Genomic DNA, 18,944 nt, shown 5'->3' with positions numbered 1-18,944 from the left:
TGGGAAAGAGCACACACTGATTTCATGTCTGTTGAGAATCAGACAAAGATCTGAGGCAGGAGACTTCCTTTCCCACCAAGACATGCTCTACTCACCCTATGTTCCACTGCTCACCTTGAGACGTTGCCTCCTTCTGTTGCAGATTATTTTTGGGACGTGACACGCTGTTTCTCTCCTCTTTTTTTTGTCTCCAGTGGATGGGAAGTGGCAGGCCTGGGGAGTGTGGGGCAGCTGCACCACCACATGTGGAGGTGGGACTCAGAGACGTGACCGTGTGTGCTATGGACCCTTCTTCGGTGGAGAGACTTGCCAGGGCCCCAAGGAAGAGTATAAGCAGTGCAATGACAGAAAGTGTCCAGGTATGTATCCCAGATCCCTCACATTTTCCTTTGCATGGTGGGGACAGGGATTTTGGAAAGAGCATCATGTATCCGAGAGCTGAGTGCAACAAAGAGTTGTGATCTAGTTGGACCCTGCCCATAACCCAGGCACAAGAGATGTCAAGAGCTTGATTTCATTCTTGCCGAAGTCAGTGTAACCGTGCTGATTTCAGTGAATGTTTGGTAAGTCCCACCAGTCTAGCCTTGATGTTTTTCATCTTTGCGTTGCCATAGAGCCATAGGAGGAAAAGACACACTGTTTGATAGCAAAAATTGATATCAGAGTCTCGAGTCCGTAACATAGTTGAGTACTGAGGATGTTGCAGTGGCTTCCCACCCTTTACCTAGCCTCCGGGACACCTGCACACCACTTAATTTTTAAAAAAGACAGATGTGTCTGCATCTGTCAGAGTCTTACCCAGTCTCACCCTCCTCCAGCTACAGCCATGGGAGCAGCATCTCTTTGAGAAAAAGGGTGCAAAAGCCTGAATGAAGGGCAAGTGAGTTTAAGAACAGGGGAAAAACTGGGTTTTAATGTGAAAAATAAGCAGGAGCAAATACTTGCAAGTGGGAATGCTTCTGTCTGTCTCTCACACAGTATAAAAAGGCCAGAAAAAAGCCTTGTGCACCATTTTTATTTTCTTTCTCAGTTTCAGTTGAAGCGCCTGGTGAAATTGCTGGTGGGGAATCAATGGCCTATGTGATGTTGGCAGTCAGATTGCATCGACCTTAATGGGCCCTGATTTTTGACCAAAAGGGTAATTAATTGTCAGAGCATCTCAGTGAGAGACAGGAGAGATTCTCATGGCAACATCCTGGTGGTCCTACTGAAAAGGGGTGTCTCCCTAAAAGACAGGCTGGAGCTTGGCACAGAGGTAGCAGTTTTGGTGCAGATGTTTCTGGGGGTGGATCTGCCATGTTGAGGACAGCTGACCCTGAGAGTCCCTTGCAAACTGCTGAAGACAAAGATAAAAGCCAAAGCACTTCAGCGTGGAAATTTCAACCCGTTTTGCTTGAAGATAACAGAGAAAGAGGCTGTGTGCCTGAGACGGCATATTCACTCTTTCCAGCTACGTTCTAATAAAAGACATCACCTCTCCTTACAAGCTGTGCCTCTCAATTAGCAGTAGCGTGTGAGAGTCTCCTCTAACTCAGCCACAAAGCTCTCCCTCGCCATAGAAAATCTTAGCACCGGGTTGTCTGGTGGTGTCTAAAGAGCGGTGCAGATTTAGTTCAGCTTCAGTGTGTGCCAGCTGGGGCCCCGGTAGAACAAGCCCAATCTTTTCTTCTCTTTCTGCAGGGGCTGATGCCTGTACAGTGCTCAAAAGGAAAAGGCATGTCTCGGGGAATGAGCCCTGCTAGGGTTCAAAACCAGAAGGGTCTCGTTGCAGTTGTTAATTTGCAGGGGAAGGAAAAAGGTGGGGAGTCATCAGAGGCTAAAAATAAACCCGCTCAATTTGTTCTTGAGAAAGTATCAAATGCCAGCATGATTTGGTTTGAACAGAAGAATCGAGCTTAATTGGGTTAGTTGTTAAAATCTTCCAGTGCAAATAGGTTACTCTGGTAAAAAAGGGTTTTGTTATGAAGCAACATCAAAAAGAGAAAAAAGAACGGGGGGGAAAAAAAAAAAAAGAAGAAATGATTCTCTCCTGGCTTGGAATTGCTTCTGCACTCACTGGCAAGACAACGCCAGACAATCAGTGTATTTCTAAAGAGCATTTCTGAGCCACAGCAGCCCTCAGCGGTCCCCAGGGAGACTGCAGGGGTGATGAGACCAGGAAGGTTTGACAGATCAGAGGAGCAGAAAGGGGAAGTCAGATGTGAACACACTCCCTCTCTGCTTTTAGACGTGCTCTGTTGGTTTGTAGCTGAGGGTGCTAGAAGTTTCCCACCCTATGCCCCAATCCCTCCTTTGAACCACAGTTTGATGTGGAGAATCTGTGACCGTGGCCAAAGCACTGGTCCAGGAGGCAGGGGTTTGTATTCAACTCCCCACTCTGCCACAGGCTCTCTGGGTGACTACGTGCTGGTCACAACGGGTGGACTTAATCTCGCTGTCCTACAGCTCTGTGTCAACAGGTTGGAAATAAAACTGCCTCTTTTCCACCCATGTTCTGCCTTATCTACAGAACTCATAAGCTGTTGGCACAGGGACTATTCCTGTATCTGTGCAGAGCACAGCAGGGGTCCTGCTTGCCCTCCAGGATTTCATTACAATAACGATTACTCAAAAGGGAATTTTAAAACAGGGGAAGGAGCATCTGTTTCCAAGCAGAGAGCATTAAGTTGTTCATTACCAGTGTCTACTGGGGTGGAATCTGTCTTTGAACTGCAGCTGGGGCTGGAGCCACACAGACTTGGAGCTTGACTCCAGGATCAGTGATGTGTAGGCAGCTTGTTGGGTCTTGTATGAGTCCTTCAAAGAAATAAGACTTGCCATGCCCATAATCTTAGGTGTGAGCCTTCCCCACAGCCAGGTTGGTGCTCTGGGTAGTTCCAGAGCAACAGCTGGGTATGTCCATCGCTGGGTATTTGCTCCATGATGCAGGTCCTGAAATGGTCTACATAAGCACATCCATTGCACAATCCCTTGTAGAAGGAAGCCTTCAGGGTCATCGCTGCCCCACGACTCTCTTGGGAGAAACATGAAAACTCAAGGCCTTCCTCTTTTTTTATGGCAGGTGTACATTTTCCCTACAACCTTGGCATGTTTCTGCTGGCACCACTGGATGCTGGTATGGGCAGCACTTTCCTGCACGGGAAGGAAGCTCAGCAGGCAGCTGCCAGGCTCCACGGCTGGTTGGCTTTGGCCTTGCGGCTGCCTTTCCAGTTACAACCATGCAGTCAGCTTCCTCTTTATTGGTGGTTTTACATCCACAATAAATAAAAGCTGTAATTGAAAATGATTAAATATGATTTTTTCTCCTCCCCATCTTCAGGAGTGATAAATAGCTTTAACACCATCCTCATGGCTCCCTCCATTTTACGTGCTGCAAATAATGAGTTTCTCAGCACAAAGCTCTCCTGCAGTGAATGTTTTTTTCCAGGTCCCATCAACTCTGGGGCCAACTCAGCTCCACCCACAGACAGAAGCATCCGAAAACCTCCTTCCAAAGAGATTTTTCTGTGATGTTTCAAAACACACTTTGCAGTCTCCTGGATTCTGCAGCAGTGTTTGGAAATGAGCTGCTGATGCAAATCCAGCCTGTTGGTGCACAGGTCTTCCCCCTGTGTCCTCGCATAAGGTGGCAGCAGACAGAGGACCTGAATGAAGTCCACCCAGGAGATATGTCCATCTTGGTTTTTTGTCTACTTTTTGTTCCTTCCTTCATTCTTACTCCAATTTATTTATGCCTAGCCTCATTTTAGACACATCTAATCCAAAATCTGTGTGGTGACCCTAAAGGATTGAAGGCATGAAGTCTGGAGCCATGGAGTTCACCGACAAAAGGTGAACATCAGCCCATTAAGCAAGAAAAGAAAACTCTTTAGTAGGGTGTAGCAACAGCAGCTTTCTTGCAAAGAGCTGCCACAACGCAAGGCAGGCATGTTAGTGGGTTTTCCCAGATTGTTACATGCATATAACCAAGCTAATCCTTGGGATGGGTGGATACTCAGTTTTTAGACAGGCAGAGCAAATTCCAGAGAGGTTAAGTGGCTTTGTCAGGGGCCATGCGACAAAGAGCTGCAGAGCTGGGAGTTCACCTCCAGGCCTCCTGGCTCATACAACACTGCTGTTCTCTCCAGACCACGCTCCCCTGTTTCCTCTTTCCATTCCCTTTTCCATGTCCCCCCTGAGGAGGAGGCTTTACCAATGGAGTTTTGCATTCCTTGCAGAGCCCCACGAAATCTGTGACGAGGAAAGTCTTGCGTCTGTGGTTTGGAAAGAGACGCCCGCTGGGGATGCTGCAGCTGTTCGGTGTCCTCGTAATGCCACCGGTAAGGATGACTGCATGCCTTGGCCGGGGAGCTGGCCTACCCTCAGCGTATCCTTCATCCTTTGCCTCCTAGATGAGGAGAACCTGGTTGTGAGAGGACAGGACAAGCAAATGGACTTCCCTCCCTTCACTCAGAGCTAAATTAACTCTCTCCGGGTTTCTGTGGTCCTTCACCGTTTAACAACAACTTCTTAATTCATACAGGAGAATCTGAGGTGGTCGCCCATCCACCTACTGCCTAGTCCTGGGACAGCTTTAAATTAAGGATTACTGTGGTATGTTCTCCCCATTATCTACAAATAGCTCTGCAGAAGCAGGTAGGGCTTTATTAGAGTCCTCTAGACTTAGGCATTATATTTCTCTCCACTGCCCATAAAAGAAGGTAGTATTTGACAGTAGGAAATCTGAATTGCATTGTCGACTCACACTTAGGTGCTTTCCTCTCCTTAGAAAGCACAGCAGCTCTCTAAACGTATCTTCAGGTGCTCAGGTTGACGGTCTGACCATGGTGGTGTGAAGTGATAGCATCTGGGCATCCAGGTGTTATCTGTTGTGACTGTGGCCACATGTTCCCCAAGGAGTGGAAAGCAGTGCAGAGAAAGCTCCAGGAGACGTGCTCGTGGTGGAGCTTGTCCTCAGCTGGATGTTCCTCACTCCCAGGCAGGAACAGAAATGGGGGCAGCAGTGTAATGAACATAAAGGTTTTATTTAGTTTGAGTGGGGTTGTCGGATACAGACAAACCCTGCGGCTCGCTTTGACTCACACGGCCTGGGACAGTCAGCTTCATCCCAAATGCTAGCCCAGAAGAAGGGCTGTATCCATAGCAAGGTCACTGAATAGTTTAGCAGTAGCAATGGGATTGTGGACCCAGCAAAGCCTGCTCCTCAAGGACTCTCCAAATGGCAGCATAATTGCTTCTTCCCTTCCTCCTCTCTGATATGTCTGTTCCTCTGCATCGCAAAGGCGTGCAATTACCGCTGCAAAACTCACTGTAGACTGAAGCTAAGGAAAGGCCTGGGGGAGGACTGCAAGCAGCTTTCAGAGTTTTTCAGCTGATGCAAAGATGGTGCTGTCGGATATTTATTCTTCTTGAGACTGTGTAGGCAGCACAAGCCACTGTGGCTGGTTTAGTTGCAAGTACCAGACCATGCCACCTGGGGAGGCTCGTGGGACTTCCTGAGCCAAGAAGAAAGCTGCCCTCCAGGACAGAAAAAACCTTCCTTCACCTTGACTAGCCATGTCCCACCTGTTAGGTTTTGTTTTCATTCCTGGTTCCTTTTGTTGTCCTGCCCCTCAATAAGAAAATGCAGGAGAAGGAAACAAAAATAATCTCTCCTACATGTTTGCACATGTTTTTTAGGCATCTGCAGATGCCCCTGCTGTCCTTTGTGCTGGTAGTTATACCTACATGGATGCACTGATCAGTTCTGGATAACCTCCATGAAGGTACTCGGCTTTTCATCCTGCTGTCTTCACTCCCACATCTGTTTCTTTCCTCTTCCAGGGCTGATCCTTCGAAGATGCATTTTAGATGAAGAAGGGATAGCTTATTGGGAGCCTCCAACATACATCAAGTGTGTTTCTATTGATTACAGGAACATACAAATGATGGTAAGGCAGACCGACTTCTCAGCTCAGCAGGTTTGGGATCCCACCAAATGCTTGTTACATTGCTATAGTTATAAAAAAGAAGGAAAGCAGCATTTCCATGTGAAAGGGAGATGCCAACTCTGCCCTGCTTTTCTCTTACTGTTTTTGTCTGCTTAACTTGTGATGCATTGGCACTCCATGGACAAGGGATGGCTCCTCACTAAGTATTTTAATATCTAGCTTGGCAGAATCCAGGTCCTATCAGGTCTTTCATATCACATTATCAGTAAGAATTGCTGTGAATATATTACTTTTAAATAAGCCACTTATTTTTTGTTAGTCTTAAATTCATTGTTGTGATGAATTTCTGCTGGTGTCCTGTAGCTTGCCTTGAAACGCCATTGCCTTTGTGAGAACCGCCTTCTCCTGTTCAAGACAAACTACAGTCTGTCCTAAAATAGTTCCAAATTGGTTATAAGAAAACAAGGTTTTGGGGCAAAAATCTTCTGTTAGCTGGCCTTGGGTTACGAACAGAGTAGCGTCTGTGTAGTAGAATAATCTCTTCTGAACCTACACACAACCTTTCCTTTGTGGGCACACAGAAAATTTCACTTCTGCTCTTCTACCATTTAAAAAATATCACAGGCTCTCAGGCCAGCAAAGATTGTCTGATCCATCAAATCTGCACTCTGAATTACAAGGAAGGTTAAAAACTTTCCCCCAGCAATTCCTTCACTGAGCTCATTAACTTGACTTTGACTGTCCCTAAAGTGTTTGTCGTGTTTCTTTCTGTTTCTCAGACCAGGGAACATCTTTCCAAAGCTCAGCGTGGGTTGATGGGAGATGGGCTGTCAGAAGTGCTCCAAAATCTTGTGGAAATCTCCCAAGATGGGACCAGCTACAGTGGGGACTTGCTGTCCACCATCGATGTACTCAGGAACATGACAGAGATCTTCCGTAGGGCTTATCATAGCCCAACTTCTGGGGATGTGCAGGTGAGCCAAGATGCATATCCTGGAGACCAAGGCTGGGTTACAGGTGTGTGTGCATGCACAGGGTTCAGGGTTTGATTACCTCCTTTGTAGCTGATACAATGCTGATGAAAAGCCGGAGTATTTTCTGCCCAAGTGAAATGTCTTTTTGTGTTAACAAACTCTCCTTTCGAGGTGGTTCTCCCTGGCTTATAAAGTAAGAACGTGAAAACCAAAGTCACTATTTCAACCTGATAGCACATTACTGTGGAGTCTAATTGATATGAGAACAATATTTGGAAGGGATTGCAGCCTAATGACTGGAGGTAAGACGATCCTGTGGTATTGGGCCCTGGATATTGATGTAGGAGAATGTCTTGATGGCTTCTCATCCCAGGGTTTTACTTTCAGCAGTTGCATGCAGAGTGGCTACAAGATATACCCTTGGGATAGGTCATCACCACATGACTTGAAATATTAAACTGATCCTACAGGATCTGCAAAGAATGGTAAAACTAGAGAAAAAAATCAATGGTCCTGATATATCTTATCTCCTTCCTTCTCATAATGTGCTGCAAAGATACTACCATGCATAGCACTTTCGTGATCCATCACTGCTTCTCTTGCCTAGTCGCAGAAAAAAAAGATCATAAGGTTTCCCTATGCTGGAAATAACAGAAATAGTAGAAAATAGAATAGGAAGAGATTTATACAAGGCAAGATCATCTGGTTTTAACCAGTTTCTGGCAGAACATCTACCTAATCTGTTCTTAAAAACCTTCAGTAATGGATACAAGACATATTCCCAGTCCAATGCCTTATCAGATAGAATAGTCAAAGTGAAGGTCTTCAGAAAAAGGCCTTACTACAACCTGTTTTGCCGTTAACATTCTTGGGGGCAGAGGCCTGTGAAATGCTGCGGGACCCTTTGGGAATGGGACCATGAGAACCCTCTTGGAGCATGGTTGATTCTCACATGTTCTTCGCGCATCACTGTGTCCTTCCTAGCCTGTGCTACGTTTGGCTAACCACCTCTTTTCTTCTCTTTTGTCTCCCTTCTCCAGAACTTTGTCCAGATCATCAGCAATCTTTTATCAGAGGAAAACCGGGACAAATGGGAGGAAGCTCAGCTGGTATGAACCTTCAGCACCTTCCTTGAAACAAGACAGGCTTTCAGCATAGGCTTAAGCCATGACAAGGGGAATTTCCAAGTGTCTACATGATCTCCTAGCTCTTCTTGCCTGTGATGCATTGTGTGCAACTTGCGTCTGTTTCAACCACAGACCACAAATATCTCCATCCACCAATGCTGTTTTCCTTGGATAAATCCTTACCATGAAAGAGACAGACAATCCAGACATGGTCAGCTGTGGTTAGCTTCAGAGTTGACTGCCAATCAGTTGATTCATGCAACTGGTCATGTGGGTGAGGTCAGTGCCAGGCTGAGTCATATTTATGGAGTAACTCAGTGAGCCACAGGATCTCAGCACTAAGCCAGAGCCTCTGCATGAAGAACAGTGAAAAACTGGGGGTGAATACCAAATTTTGGACAGCTCTCAAAGGTCAGACTGGGTTTGGAGTTGATAACCCTCCTGGTTTGCCATAATTCCCCTCTTCTCCTCTTGCCAAGAAAAAGAAGTGGGATTACATGGGTTTGAGTTCCTGGTTAGAAAGATGCAGGACAGGCAGGATTTTCATACTTCAGAGCTGGGCTTTGCTCAGCTGAGCTTCTGCTTCTGCTCAGAATGAGCTGAGCAAGGGCTCAATTATATTTTACTTTATTTCTCACCTCTCAATGTTGGGGATCCTGCTGAATAATTCTGTGGCTAAACCCTCGTGTATCAGGGGAAGGAGTTGTTTGTTTTTCTATCCATGTCTTATTTGCCCCTTGCCTCTTCTGCCCCAGTTGAACTCTCTGTTTGGGCTTGTGTGAGACCTATTCCTTGTCCTTTTCCCATCCTTTTGGTGAGCTCTTGGGCTGCTCGATGCTGTCATCTCACTACAGCCTTTGGGGATCACATCAGAGTGAAATAGTTCTGCCTCAGACCAGCAGCTCTGATGGACAAGCCCATGTTAATGCTCATTCCTTCCATGTTTGTTCCTCATTATTGCCTCTTGGAACAGAAACACCAGCTCGCCTTGGTCTCAGCTTGAAAAATAACCTGGACAAGGAATATAAGTCAGCCTTTGTGAGAGATCAGTCCTGTGGAAGGTACCCAGAGGTGTGAATCAGAACATGGCAGCTCCTTTTTAACCACCTGTTGCTGCTACAAAATTCCTTGGAGAGGTCTGGAAACACCAAACAATCAAGAAAAAAAAATCACCCAGCGCAAAAAGCAACCCCAGAGTCCAGTTATATTCACACCAACCAGGGAAGTCCTCTGGGAAAAAACTCTTAACAGCAGATGCTGACACAAATGTTGGCAGTCCAGAACGTGAAACAGGGACCTGAATACAGTTCCTTCATACAACAGGAACTTCACCAGGAGTTGAGCAGCCTTGTGAACCTGTTCTTCTCCTCTTTTCCCCCTGAGATCTGGTGGTTTCCCATTGCATTTGGAAAAGGGTGACATGGTCCAGACAAGATAAAAGACCATCTGGACATGGTCCTGGGCAACTGGCTCCAGATGGCCCTGCTTGAGCAGGCCGGTTGGACCAGATGACCTCCAAGGTCCCTTCCAAACTCAAGCATTCTGTGACGCTGTGAGTCTATGACCAAATACTCAGTTTCAAGCCTACAGGTGCATGTACATATTTCAGCACAGAGCAGAGGAGACAGTTAAGTTGTCATGACAACAGGGAAACCCTGTTGATCCCCTTAAAAACAGCTGCAGCTTACTCTGGTGGCAATTCTTTCCCACCAGCTTTCCTTGTACAATCTGCATTTTGCACCTATAGATACATCCAGCCCAACCTGCTGCCAGCACCACCGTAACCTACATGAGGAGTGGGACCATCATGGAGACAATGTTTGCCTGGAGTATATTTTAGTGGGAACGGAGATGACAGCCCAACACCATGATTTTAAGGACACACAAATCTTCATGAACTGGATGACAACAGAGGTTTTAGCAGTCTCTGTCCTTCTCCCTCAAAGCCACGTTTCACAAGATTGACCAGTTCTTTAAAAACAAGGTCTTCGGTTCCCTATTTGCTCATTAAAAGTAAACCCAACTTCACTGCAGTCTCACATCCCAGTGTCCTGTGGCCCCTCAGGCAGAGATGTTCAAGGAAAATAAAAAACAAAACAACCCAGAAAAATATTCAGAGAAGGGCTACCATTTTTTGAGGAGATTGTGTTGGCCATTATATGATAAAAGCCTGCAAGACAATGGCCAGTGTAGCCTGGGGTTAGTTTGACCTTGTGATTTCAATCTGTAATAGAATATAAAAATATACTGGTAAAAACAGCTTCCTCACTCCCTTCTCTTCCTTATGTGCACACTTGCTGTACTGGCAGGACTTTTTGATCTAATCCTGGTACAGTTTTAGTCTTACCAAGCTTCCTTCAGATAGACAGAGAGACACACTCATGGCCACCCCTGTGCTCCTTGCCCATACATTTGCCAGCTCAGCCTTCCTTCTGCCTCCATTCCATCCTGCTGTCCTCCTTGTCCCCATGTCCCTTCAGCTCTGCTCAGCCACCTCAGGACGTCTGGATTACGATGAGGAACCAAAAATGCTGTGAAAGTGGTGGAAAAGGAAAAGAAGAGTTGTAAGGAGCTGACTTGCTTTTCTTCAGCCTCTCGTGGTATTTGCTAAGCCCCCGTAGGCAAATGTACTTTAAGGAAAAGACAGGTAGTCAGCACAGCTCATTTCAAATGGATTATCTTTTATGAAATCTGTCACTGGAAAACTAGTTTAACAGCCTTGTGTTAGCCTGGCAAAATACAAGTGAAGAAGAATTATTGCAAATATCTTTATTATTGGGGAAACATCAGGAAAGAAAAAAGAGACAGAGAAACTTCAAGACAGCCTGGTCCCAAGAAGCAGCAAATTGATTTATTTGGAGAGTGAGATCCTGCCAGCAAAACAGGAAAGCACAAAACCAGACTGTGATACTTTTCTGGATGGGATTATGTGATCTGGTGCCTGAGATTCGACATTAGACCACGGAGGTCCTTTGGTGTGGCTGCTTTCAGTGGAGCGATAGCAAAATTAACTATGTGGAGGTAATGTTTTGTGGGCTCCCTCTCAGTAGGTAACATATACATACCATCAGAAGTAGCCCAAATATGTTTCTCAGTGATCACAATACCTGAGCGTCACGGAAGTCTAAGGCTTGGGAAAGGTTCTCAGAATTTGACAAAGGTCAAAGCTTCAATACGTCACCATGAATACGTCTTCACTCCCTGGCATGATATCTCTGGATGTGCAATTGCAAACGCCTCTGGCTTGTTGACAGCTGGATTGGGCCGAATACTCCAGTCAATGGACTTGGAAAGAAAGTGGAGCTACATTAAATCATGGCTGCTAAGAGTCTGTCCTAGCGTGTTTCTCTTCTTGCATTAACTGCAGGAACAAGACCATAATGAACATCAGCAATATTTTACCTGCTCTGGATGGGGTTGTTGGTAATAGAGGTAATCCTAGGGAAGGAAAGGAGATGGAAAGGTTATCTTCTGCTCCAGAAAGTTCCCTTTGCTTTGAGATATTGCCCTCCACCCTAGGTTTTATCAGTCTGAATGCCATATTTCTTGCCCCTTTCTTTTTATTTTTCTAGGATTCCTTTTAGGATTTCTCAGTCCTCATTCTTCACAGCTCCATAATATTCCATTATATCCAGCATAGGCTTCCAGTACACGTATGAGGACAGAAACCTTTGCCCTCAGAGAAACTCATGCCATGCTCATTAGTATCTGTGTTACTAAGTATTCTCCCTCTCTCTGCAGATAGGGCCAAACGCCAAGGAGTTGTTCAGGCTTGTGGAAGATTTCATTGATGTCATCGGCTTTCGCATGAAAGATTTCCGGGATTCCTACCAAGTGACAGACAACCTGGGTGAGTTGATTTGCACTCCCCATGTTGGGTAGAGACCCCAGGAAGCTGTAATTACTGTGCAATATGTATAACCTGGGCTGTGGGGAGGGAAGGAGGAAAGGCAGCAGGTGGTGGAACATTAAAAGGTCTGAGGAAAGACATGGATGATTATAAATATGGGGTGGCTTTTCTCTAAGTTAGGACTTCAGCGTGAAGAAGAGATGTCCACGGAGATATCTGAAAGATATCTATAGAACCATGAATGGAGAACAGATGATGAACTGGGCAAAATTAGTTGCTTCCTTTTATTTTTTTAACACAAGAGCTGCACAGCAGCCAATGAAGTGATCAGGCAGCAAGCAAACAGCAAGCAGTATTTGATTTATGCTGTATGCACAATCACAGCATGGAACTTGTTGCCAGAGGATGTTGCAGAAGCCAAAAAGTACAGATGGGTTCATGATGGGATTAGGAAAATGCACAAAGGAGAGGTCCATTGGTGGCTGTTAAAGTTGATGGTCTGGATACAGCCCACTAGCCGAGGAAGTCCTGCTGATTGCTGGAAGCTGGGAGGACAGACCTGGATGTCTTGCTCTGTTCTTTCTCACACTTCTCTAAGCAGTTGCTATGGTCACTCCTGGAGACAGAATGCTGGGGTAGACTGACCTCTCTTCTGCCAGGTTTAGTGCATGCAGGTTCTTTTCAATGAACAGAAGAATGAGCCCTAACAGTTAGTGTTATCTTCCTTCATGCATAGACATTACCTGAAGATAGCATCACTCCTACAGCTATCAAGATCCAGCCTCACTCGTTCTGCTATCTGATTTCCCACTGTTGCCTCCAATGGGTTTTTCAGCACATATGAATTTATTGAGACTGGGTTTGTTTACTGGTTTTATTTCTTGCTTCCCTCTAGTCCTTAGCATTCACAAACTGCCTGCTAATGCAGCAACTGACATCACCTTCCCCATGAAAGGCTGGAGGGGCATGGTGGACTGGGCCAAGAACTCAGAGGACAAGGTCACTGTCTCCAAGAGCATCTTGTCTTCGGGGCTGACAGGTAGGCAGTGCAGCCAGAGCTCTTCAGAAAAAAATTTCTTCTTCATTTTCTAAGAGAGGTTACTTCCATTTGGCTGGTCTTCAAATTCTCCTTCCAGCTGACCTGGATTTACTCACAAAACCTTGGTCACCAAAAGCATTACTGGGTGCAAATAAGGCTTTCATCTATGGCCTGACCAAGAGTCAAATCTAAACTCCTTGCAAAAGTTCAGGGGCAGGCTTAGTGCTTGGACATGGATGTATATCTTCTCCTAAATAAGCAGCATATTTAGAAAAGAGCAGGAGTCGGCACAAAAACTCAGGGTAACGCTGCCTTGATGATTCCTTCTTCCAAGGCTTCTGAACCTGTGTCTGCTGGGTCACTGTTTTTGATGCATGTGGGTGCTGACCTGAGTCTGCAATCCTCTGCAGGGCATGGTGGGTGTTGAAATGAGTCTACCATGCCTTCCTAAATACTCTGGGTTGCCATTAGGGCTAGGGAATGGTAGTTGTTGCTGTGGGTACCATACAGGTATGGTTAACCAGTACAAGAAAGGCAGGTGCGTTAGGGGGATGATTCTGATACCTCTCACCATAGCCATATAGGCAAACAATGTTGTAGATGCCCTCCAAGACTGGATCCAGGCCTGATAGGGCCATGTAAGAATAAGCAACTAGGGGTCAGCACATCAGGCTGAGCAACCAATGGGTCTGGGTCTGCTGCATGGACAAGCTTTGCTAGATTTATGGGTTTATGGCAGTTGCATGAAATTTTCTGCCCTCAGAAATGAAATGCGTGGGCATTTATCACTGAGGTCATTGAGTCCACAGCAGGGCATGCATATGAGCCACAGTGTGCAGGTGGCAATGCTGGGTGCATCAGCCAAGCTGGCCTCACTGCCAGGGTTCTGGGATGCTCTGTTGAGGCATCCAGTCTTTACCTGGATGCGAGTCCCAGGAACCAACACACTTAAGGTGCTCATCTTCTGGCAGAGAGCTTTAGCATTTGGTAGGATTGAGCCTTGGGTTTTCAAAAGCAGGACCTTAAGCTGGGCCTGTTGCTGGGAGGGTGGGTTTTCCTTGTGGATGCCCTGGTGCTGTGTGTGGCACTAGTGGCTTTGAGAGAGCAAGCTGCTGGCTGCTGCATCAGGCCATGCTGTCCTTCCTTGGGACAGAGGCTGGAGACTGTGAGTTGTTGCTGTCAGAAGACCTTTGGCCTCTTCTTGTCGTACCAGGACCTCTTGTCATGGGCTTCCCTACTGGGGATGGAAGCAACGCAACCATCATTTCTACCTGGGGAATCTGAGGCCAAGAACAGTTAAGTGACACCCCCAAGGGTAAACAGTGAGTCACTGGCAGACCAAGGATCATGTCCAGCACTCCTTGTGTTTTGTTGTGCCTTGAAGACAGTATTATCTTCCTGGGAGAAGCTGGAGCATGTTGGGAGGGTTATTACAGCTTGTTTGAGGAGGTTGTGGAGCCTTCACCTTTGGAAACCTTTAATCACTTGTTGGACAAACTGCTGGCACCATATATAGGCAGAGCTGATCCTGCTCTGGTGCTGAGGGCTGTCCGCTTCCCCACGGGGCTGTTTTCCAGATTTCTATTACAAGCATCCTCATACAGAGCTGCTATAGGACCCCAAGCAGTAGTCACCGTGGTGATGTCTACCCCAAAGAATCCATTTCCTATCGGTCCTCACCTCTCCATGGTGTCCTGTTCCACCCAGGGCTGTACCGCCTCTGCCTTGTTCAGCATCCCACTCTGCTGGTATCTTTTTGAGGGTTTACTCAGTGATTAACAGTGGAGATGCACCTCTATTAGTTTTGATCCTTACCTTTCCTTAGCAGCAGGGAACAGGGGCAGCTATCCTGAGCAAAGTGATGGAGACAGGCAGCTTAGCAAGACCAAAGCCAGACCCCCTCACTGCTGGGAGCTGACTTTGCACAGTTGATTTCGGTGGGCCAGCACTAATTTCTATAGTTGGTTTATGTGTCCCTTGGGCTGCGGGCTGTGCAAATACCGCTGGTGAGTGAACATCGCTGGGGAGATGTTACATGACCAAAATGCAATGCTGTTTCAGCTGGGTAGCATGTCAGAGGATTTCTTTTTTATACACCAGGACTGATGGGAACCTGCGTTGTTAAAGATCTGTCCCAGAACAAAAGAGTCAAGCTTCTACCTCTATTATAACCAAGATTCTTTGCCTTCCTGGGAGGGTGCTGTTATAACCCAACCTGTGGGGCTCAGGGTTTTGCTTGCTCACAGTCTCACAGGAGCACACGTTGCTTCTGTAAATGCCCTACTGCATCCTCGGAGCACAAAGAGGGAAAACTCTCTTTGAAGGCAGCAGGATCCTTGTTTGCTTAGGGATTTGTGGGAAAGGCCAAAAGACTGTGACGGCTTTCCTAAAGAAGCAAGGCTTATGCAATTGCTCTGCAAGCCTGTCTGTCAGCCTCTCCTAGTTATGTTTTCACCAGCTATTTCACTCGAACCCAGTTTGACAAAGACGAAGACAGACATGCAGAGTTGTGTCTGCCCTGCACTGATGGAGCGGGCGCACTGTAAGTTCAACCTCAGTATGAGACACCAGAGAAGCCCCACCTCAGGGTGCTTGCCTAGGCTTCCTCAGCTCTGCTTTTCACCCAGCCACTTGCTTTTTCTCTCCCTGAAAATTCAGCTGCAGAGCTGCCTCTGTCCCTTGTGCTTTTTCTGGGGAAAATCTTGCGCTTTGCAGCTGAACACCGCGAGGTGGTGGAAGAGGAGGAGGAGGTCAAGTGACGTGCTCAGAGGTCGCACAGATGATTCAGAGACTTATCTGGGACCGTGGCCCCGCATGGCTTCCTGAGGCAGTTGTGGGGTCAGACCAGGCGCAGTGGGACATCTCCCCTTCTCGGCTGCCCTTGTCGGCCCGAGCGCAGTTCTCTCTGATGGCTCGATAGCTGCGGACGGGTCCAAATGCCTCTGGGTGGCTGCAAGAGACCTTTCCGCCCTGCAGATTTGCCCACTGTGGTGCTGTCAGAGGGATTAGTGGGATTTCTAAATGGGGAATCACCAGGTTGGTCATTTGGGATGAGGGAGTCTTGTGTGAGAGCAGACGTCTGGGGTACCGGTTCACCCCAAAGGGGCTGAACCCTTCTTTGGGACTGATGGAGACCTGGTGTGGTGACAGCAGGCACCACATCCCACCGTAGTGATGCTGGTATTGGCCATGCCCCAGTAGAGACCCCCTCCATGCGAGGTCTAATCCTGTACCTGGGTGTCCCATGGGGACAGCTGACATCCCAATTGTCTCAGTGCTGTCGTCTTCTTCCCTTTCCTTTGGTGTTCTGCAGAGACAGACGACTCTTCCGTCTTCGTGGTGGGGACCGTGCTGTACCGGAATGTGGGCAACATCCTTTCCCTCCAGAGGTAAGAGGGGCTGCCTTGGGAGGGCGAGCAGCTGGGAAATCACCAGGCTTTCCTACTGATCCCTCTTGCTGCAGAGCCCTGGTCTTCCAGGGAAATAGCAAAGGTCACTGGGTGTGACAAGACAGACTTTGACTTCGCAGTGCAAATATTTTGACCCCCGTTGACTGATGCTGCATGTTCAGGTGGGGCCAGGCTCGTGCATCGCAGACATCGCTCGCTGGAGGGGCAGGAAGGTTTTCTCCATCCATGTGCAGCACCGTGCACCCCAGATATGAGGGGAGGCACAGTGCTGTTGCCGCTGCCGCATCCCTGCCTGCCGGCTGCCTGTCACCCTGTGCCCCCCAGGAATGGATTCTCACGCTGCTTTCCTCATCACAAGGGATTTTGGGGGGCTTTACAGATGGGGGATGCTCAGCTGCCCCCATCCTCCCAAGCTACCGGGGAGCTGCCAGCCACGCCGAGCCCCCTGAGAGCATCGCGGCAGACGACAGGCTCGGAGAGAGGAGCATCGCATCGCAGCACGCCTGGCTGCACATGTCTACCTTGTTCCCAGCCACTGCAAATCGCCTCGGGCACTGAAGCTTTTGTGTTCAGCACTCCCTTTCCTTTTCTTCTCTCCTCTCTCTTTCTCTCTTGCTATCTCGTTCTTTTTTTTTTCCAAGGCTGGTACTGAGGCAGTAAATTAAGCATCCTAAGGCACCTTCTAAATCTGTTCTGCACTGATTAGCGTGAGCCCATTTACCATAAACACCAGGGCATCTCTCCTCACCGATAATCATTTAAATACCTACAGATTTAGCACTGGCAATGGCAAAAGAGCTCCAAGTGAGTGCAGAGAGGAATTAGCAAGCCAGCCAACTGTATTCTGTAATATCTTCCATTACAGCACTGGGAATTAGATCAGAAGGGCAATAAACATCATTGGCTCAAATGATCCAGCGATATTTCTCTGGCCAAGCAGTGAATGAGCTCTGATAACCAGCAGCTGCAGCAGCCACAGCCTCTGAACAGCTTTCCCACAGGAGATCTGATTTAAGACATTCCTTAATTAAAGGACAGTCCCTTTTTAAAAAAATCCAGAATCCTGAATCACCTGTGGAGATTCAAAGGAAAAAAAAAGTAGAAGAAGAGAGTACGTCTTACTTCACCACTGTGCAAATGGACACAGCGAGAAAAAGGGGAATGCCTTTAAATAACCACGTAGCTGTATAGCACCTGCCTATGGGGTAAAAATATTTCTGACTACAAAGGAGAACAGGTATTCCTGGGTACACATGAGCAATAAAGACCCAGATCCTGGGTTTGACCACAGTGATTCAACGCAGAGTGATTTTTTCCTAAAAGAAAAAAAAATGTAGATTTAACTCAGCAAACAGCACCAGCTGAGCTGTTCCTAATTCTCCCAATTTACCTCCCCCAAGCAGCAATTCCTTATCTGAGCCACACGTTGCTCTATCCCCTCAGATCCAGGGAGCCCTGTGGTTCTTGGCAGCTGTGACGATTGAGATGGGATATACATGATGCCTGATTTTTCAAGCCAGGGAGGTGAGCGATGCTTGGTCCCAGCTGAGCATTGCTGCAGAGGACACGTCCAGCAGTTGGAAAGTCAACAACCTGGCACCTGACAGCCCCGTGTACCAAACAACATGTTTACAGCTGTTTGCACACTCTTTACAGCCACGCAGGAGCCCTCTGGGCTCGTCTGACCTCCTGTCCAAGCCAGATCTTGATGTGTTTTGTTTTCTTCCCAGAAGCTGGGTTGCGACATGCTTTTACGAAAGACAACTCATCTTCTTCCTGAAAGATTCCCCGTGATGCTGAGTCCCTCACCTCCTCCAGCAAGCCGCTCAGCTGCTTAATTGCCTTCTCTGCTAGGAGACCGTCTCTTATTTTAAGGCTGAATTTGTCTGACTTTCACTTCCAGGCACTGGGCCTTCGGGTGGGCGACTGCAAAATTCCCCACATGCAACGAACTGTCAGACATGCCTTTCAACAGAAATCTTTTGTCTGGTTTTCTAGCACCTGGATCAATTTTGTGTCTCTCCTTTGAACCCTCCCCGCTATTTCCCCATCTTGAACTGGAATTGAACCCAATGGTACAGTGGCATCCTGACAAGGAGGGGTGCAGAGAGAAGATGACTGCTTCATCTCCTTCTTCCTGCACAGGATCACTTCTGTCCTTTCTGTCACAACTCTTTGCACTGAAGTCAATCTCCCCGGGTACATTTTGGGTCACAGCTCCCCGAAGCAGAGCCTGTAGCTCTGCACGCAGACCTTGTACTCTCCAAGCTCAGATGCCTTTCCTGACTCTTGGATGCCCTGGGATAACTTCTGGTTGGGTTGTGACTACTTGGCCATTAAGCAACCTTCACAATCTGCACACAAGTAACTGCTGTGTGCTAACGACTTGCCACGCTGAAAAATCAAATGCTTCTTCTGCTTTTGTTTACCGCATCAACCCTCACATGGTCTGCAGCCTTCAAAAGGATGTTTCTGTGTCATCTAAGTTGCTCATGCAAATATTCAACAGCTCTGAACCAAGAAGTGACCCTTACAGACCCAGCTACTAATGAAGACATGCACTGGGGTTTACTTTCCAGCAGCTCCCGTTTTTAGCTTATCTACAGCTGCCTAC

General features: G+C 47.2%; 1 protein-coding gene across 1 annotated transcript in view; it reads left to right on the top strand.

The window, feature by feature from the left end:
- The first annotated feature begins 200 nt into the window (after positions 1–200).
- Positions 201–18,944, top strand: part of ADGRB1 (adhesion G protein-coupled receptor B1) — a 138,966-nt gene continuing 120,222 nt past the window's right edge. The window contains exons 1-8 of the mRNA XM_075141066.1: positions 201–359; positions 4,218–4,319; positions 5,824–5,930; positions 6,710–6,904; positions 7,945–8,013; positions 11,773–11,881; positions 12,777–12,920; positions 16,234–16,309. Coding sequence (XP_074997167.1) covers positions 5,925–5,930; positions 6,710–6,904; positions 7,945–8,013; positions 11,773–11,881; positions 12,777–12,920; positions 16,234–16,309 — 599 coding nt within the window. The 5' untranslated portion in view covers positions 201–359; positions 4,218–4,319; positions 5,824–5,924. The remainder of the gene's footprint in view (positions 360–4,217; positions 4,320–5,823; positions 5,931–6,709; positions 6,905–7,944; positions 8,014–11,772; positions 11,882–12,776; positions 12,921–16,233; positions 16,310–18,944) is intronic.

The sequence above is a fragment of the Calonectris borealis genome, chromosome 2 (genome assembly GCF_964195595.1).
Source record: "Calonectris borealis chromosome 2, bCalBor7.hap1.2, whole genome shotgun sequence".
Taxonomy (NCBI): Eukaryota; Metazoa; Chordata; class Aves; order Procellariiformes; family Procellariidae; genus Calonectris; species Calonectris borealis.
Note: the sequence above shows the minus strand (reverse complement) of the source record. Positions and strands in the feature narration are given on the sequence as shown.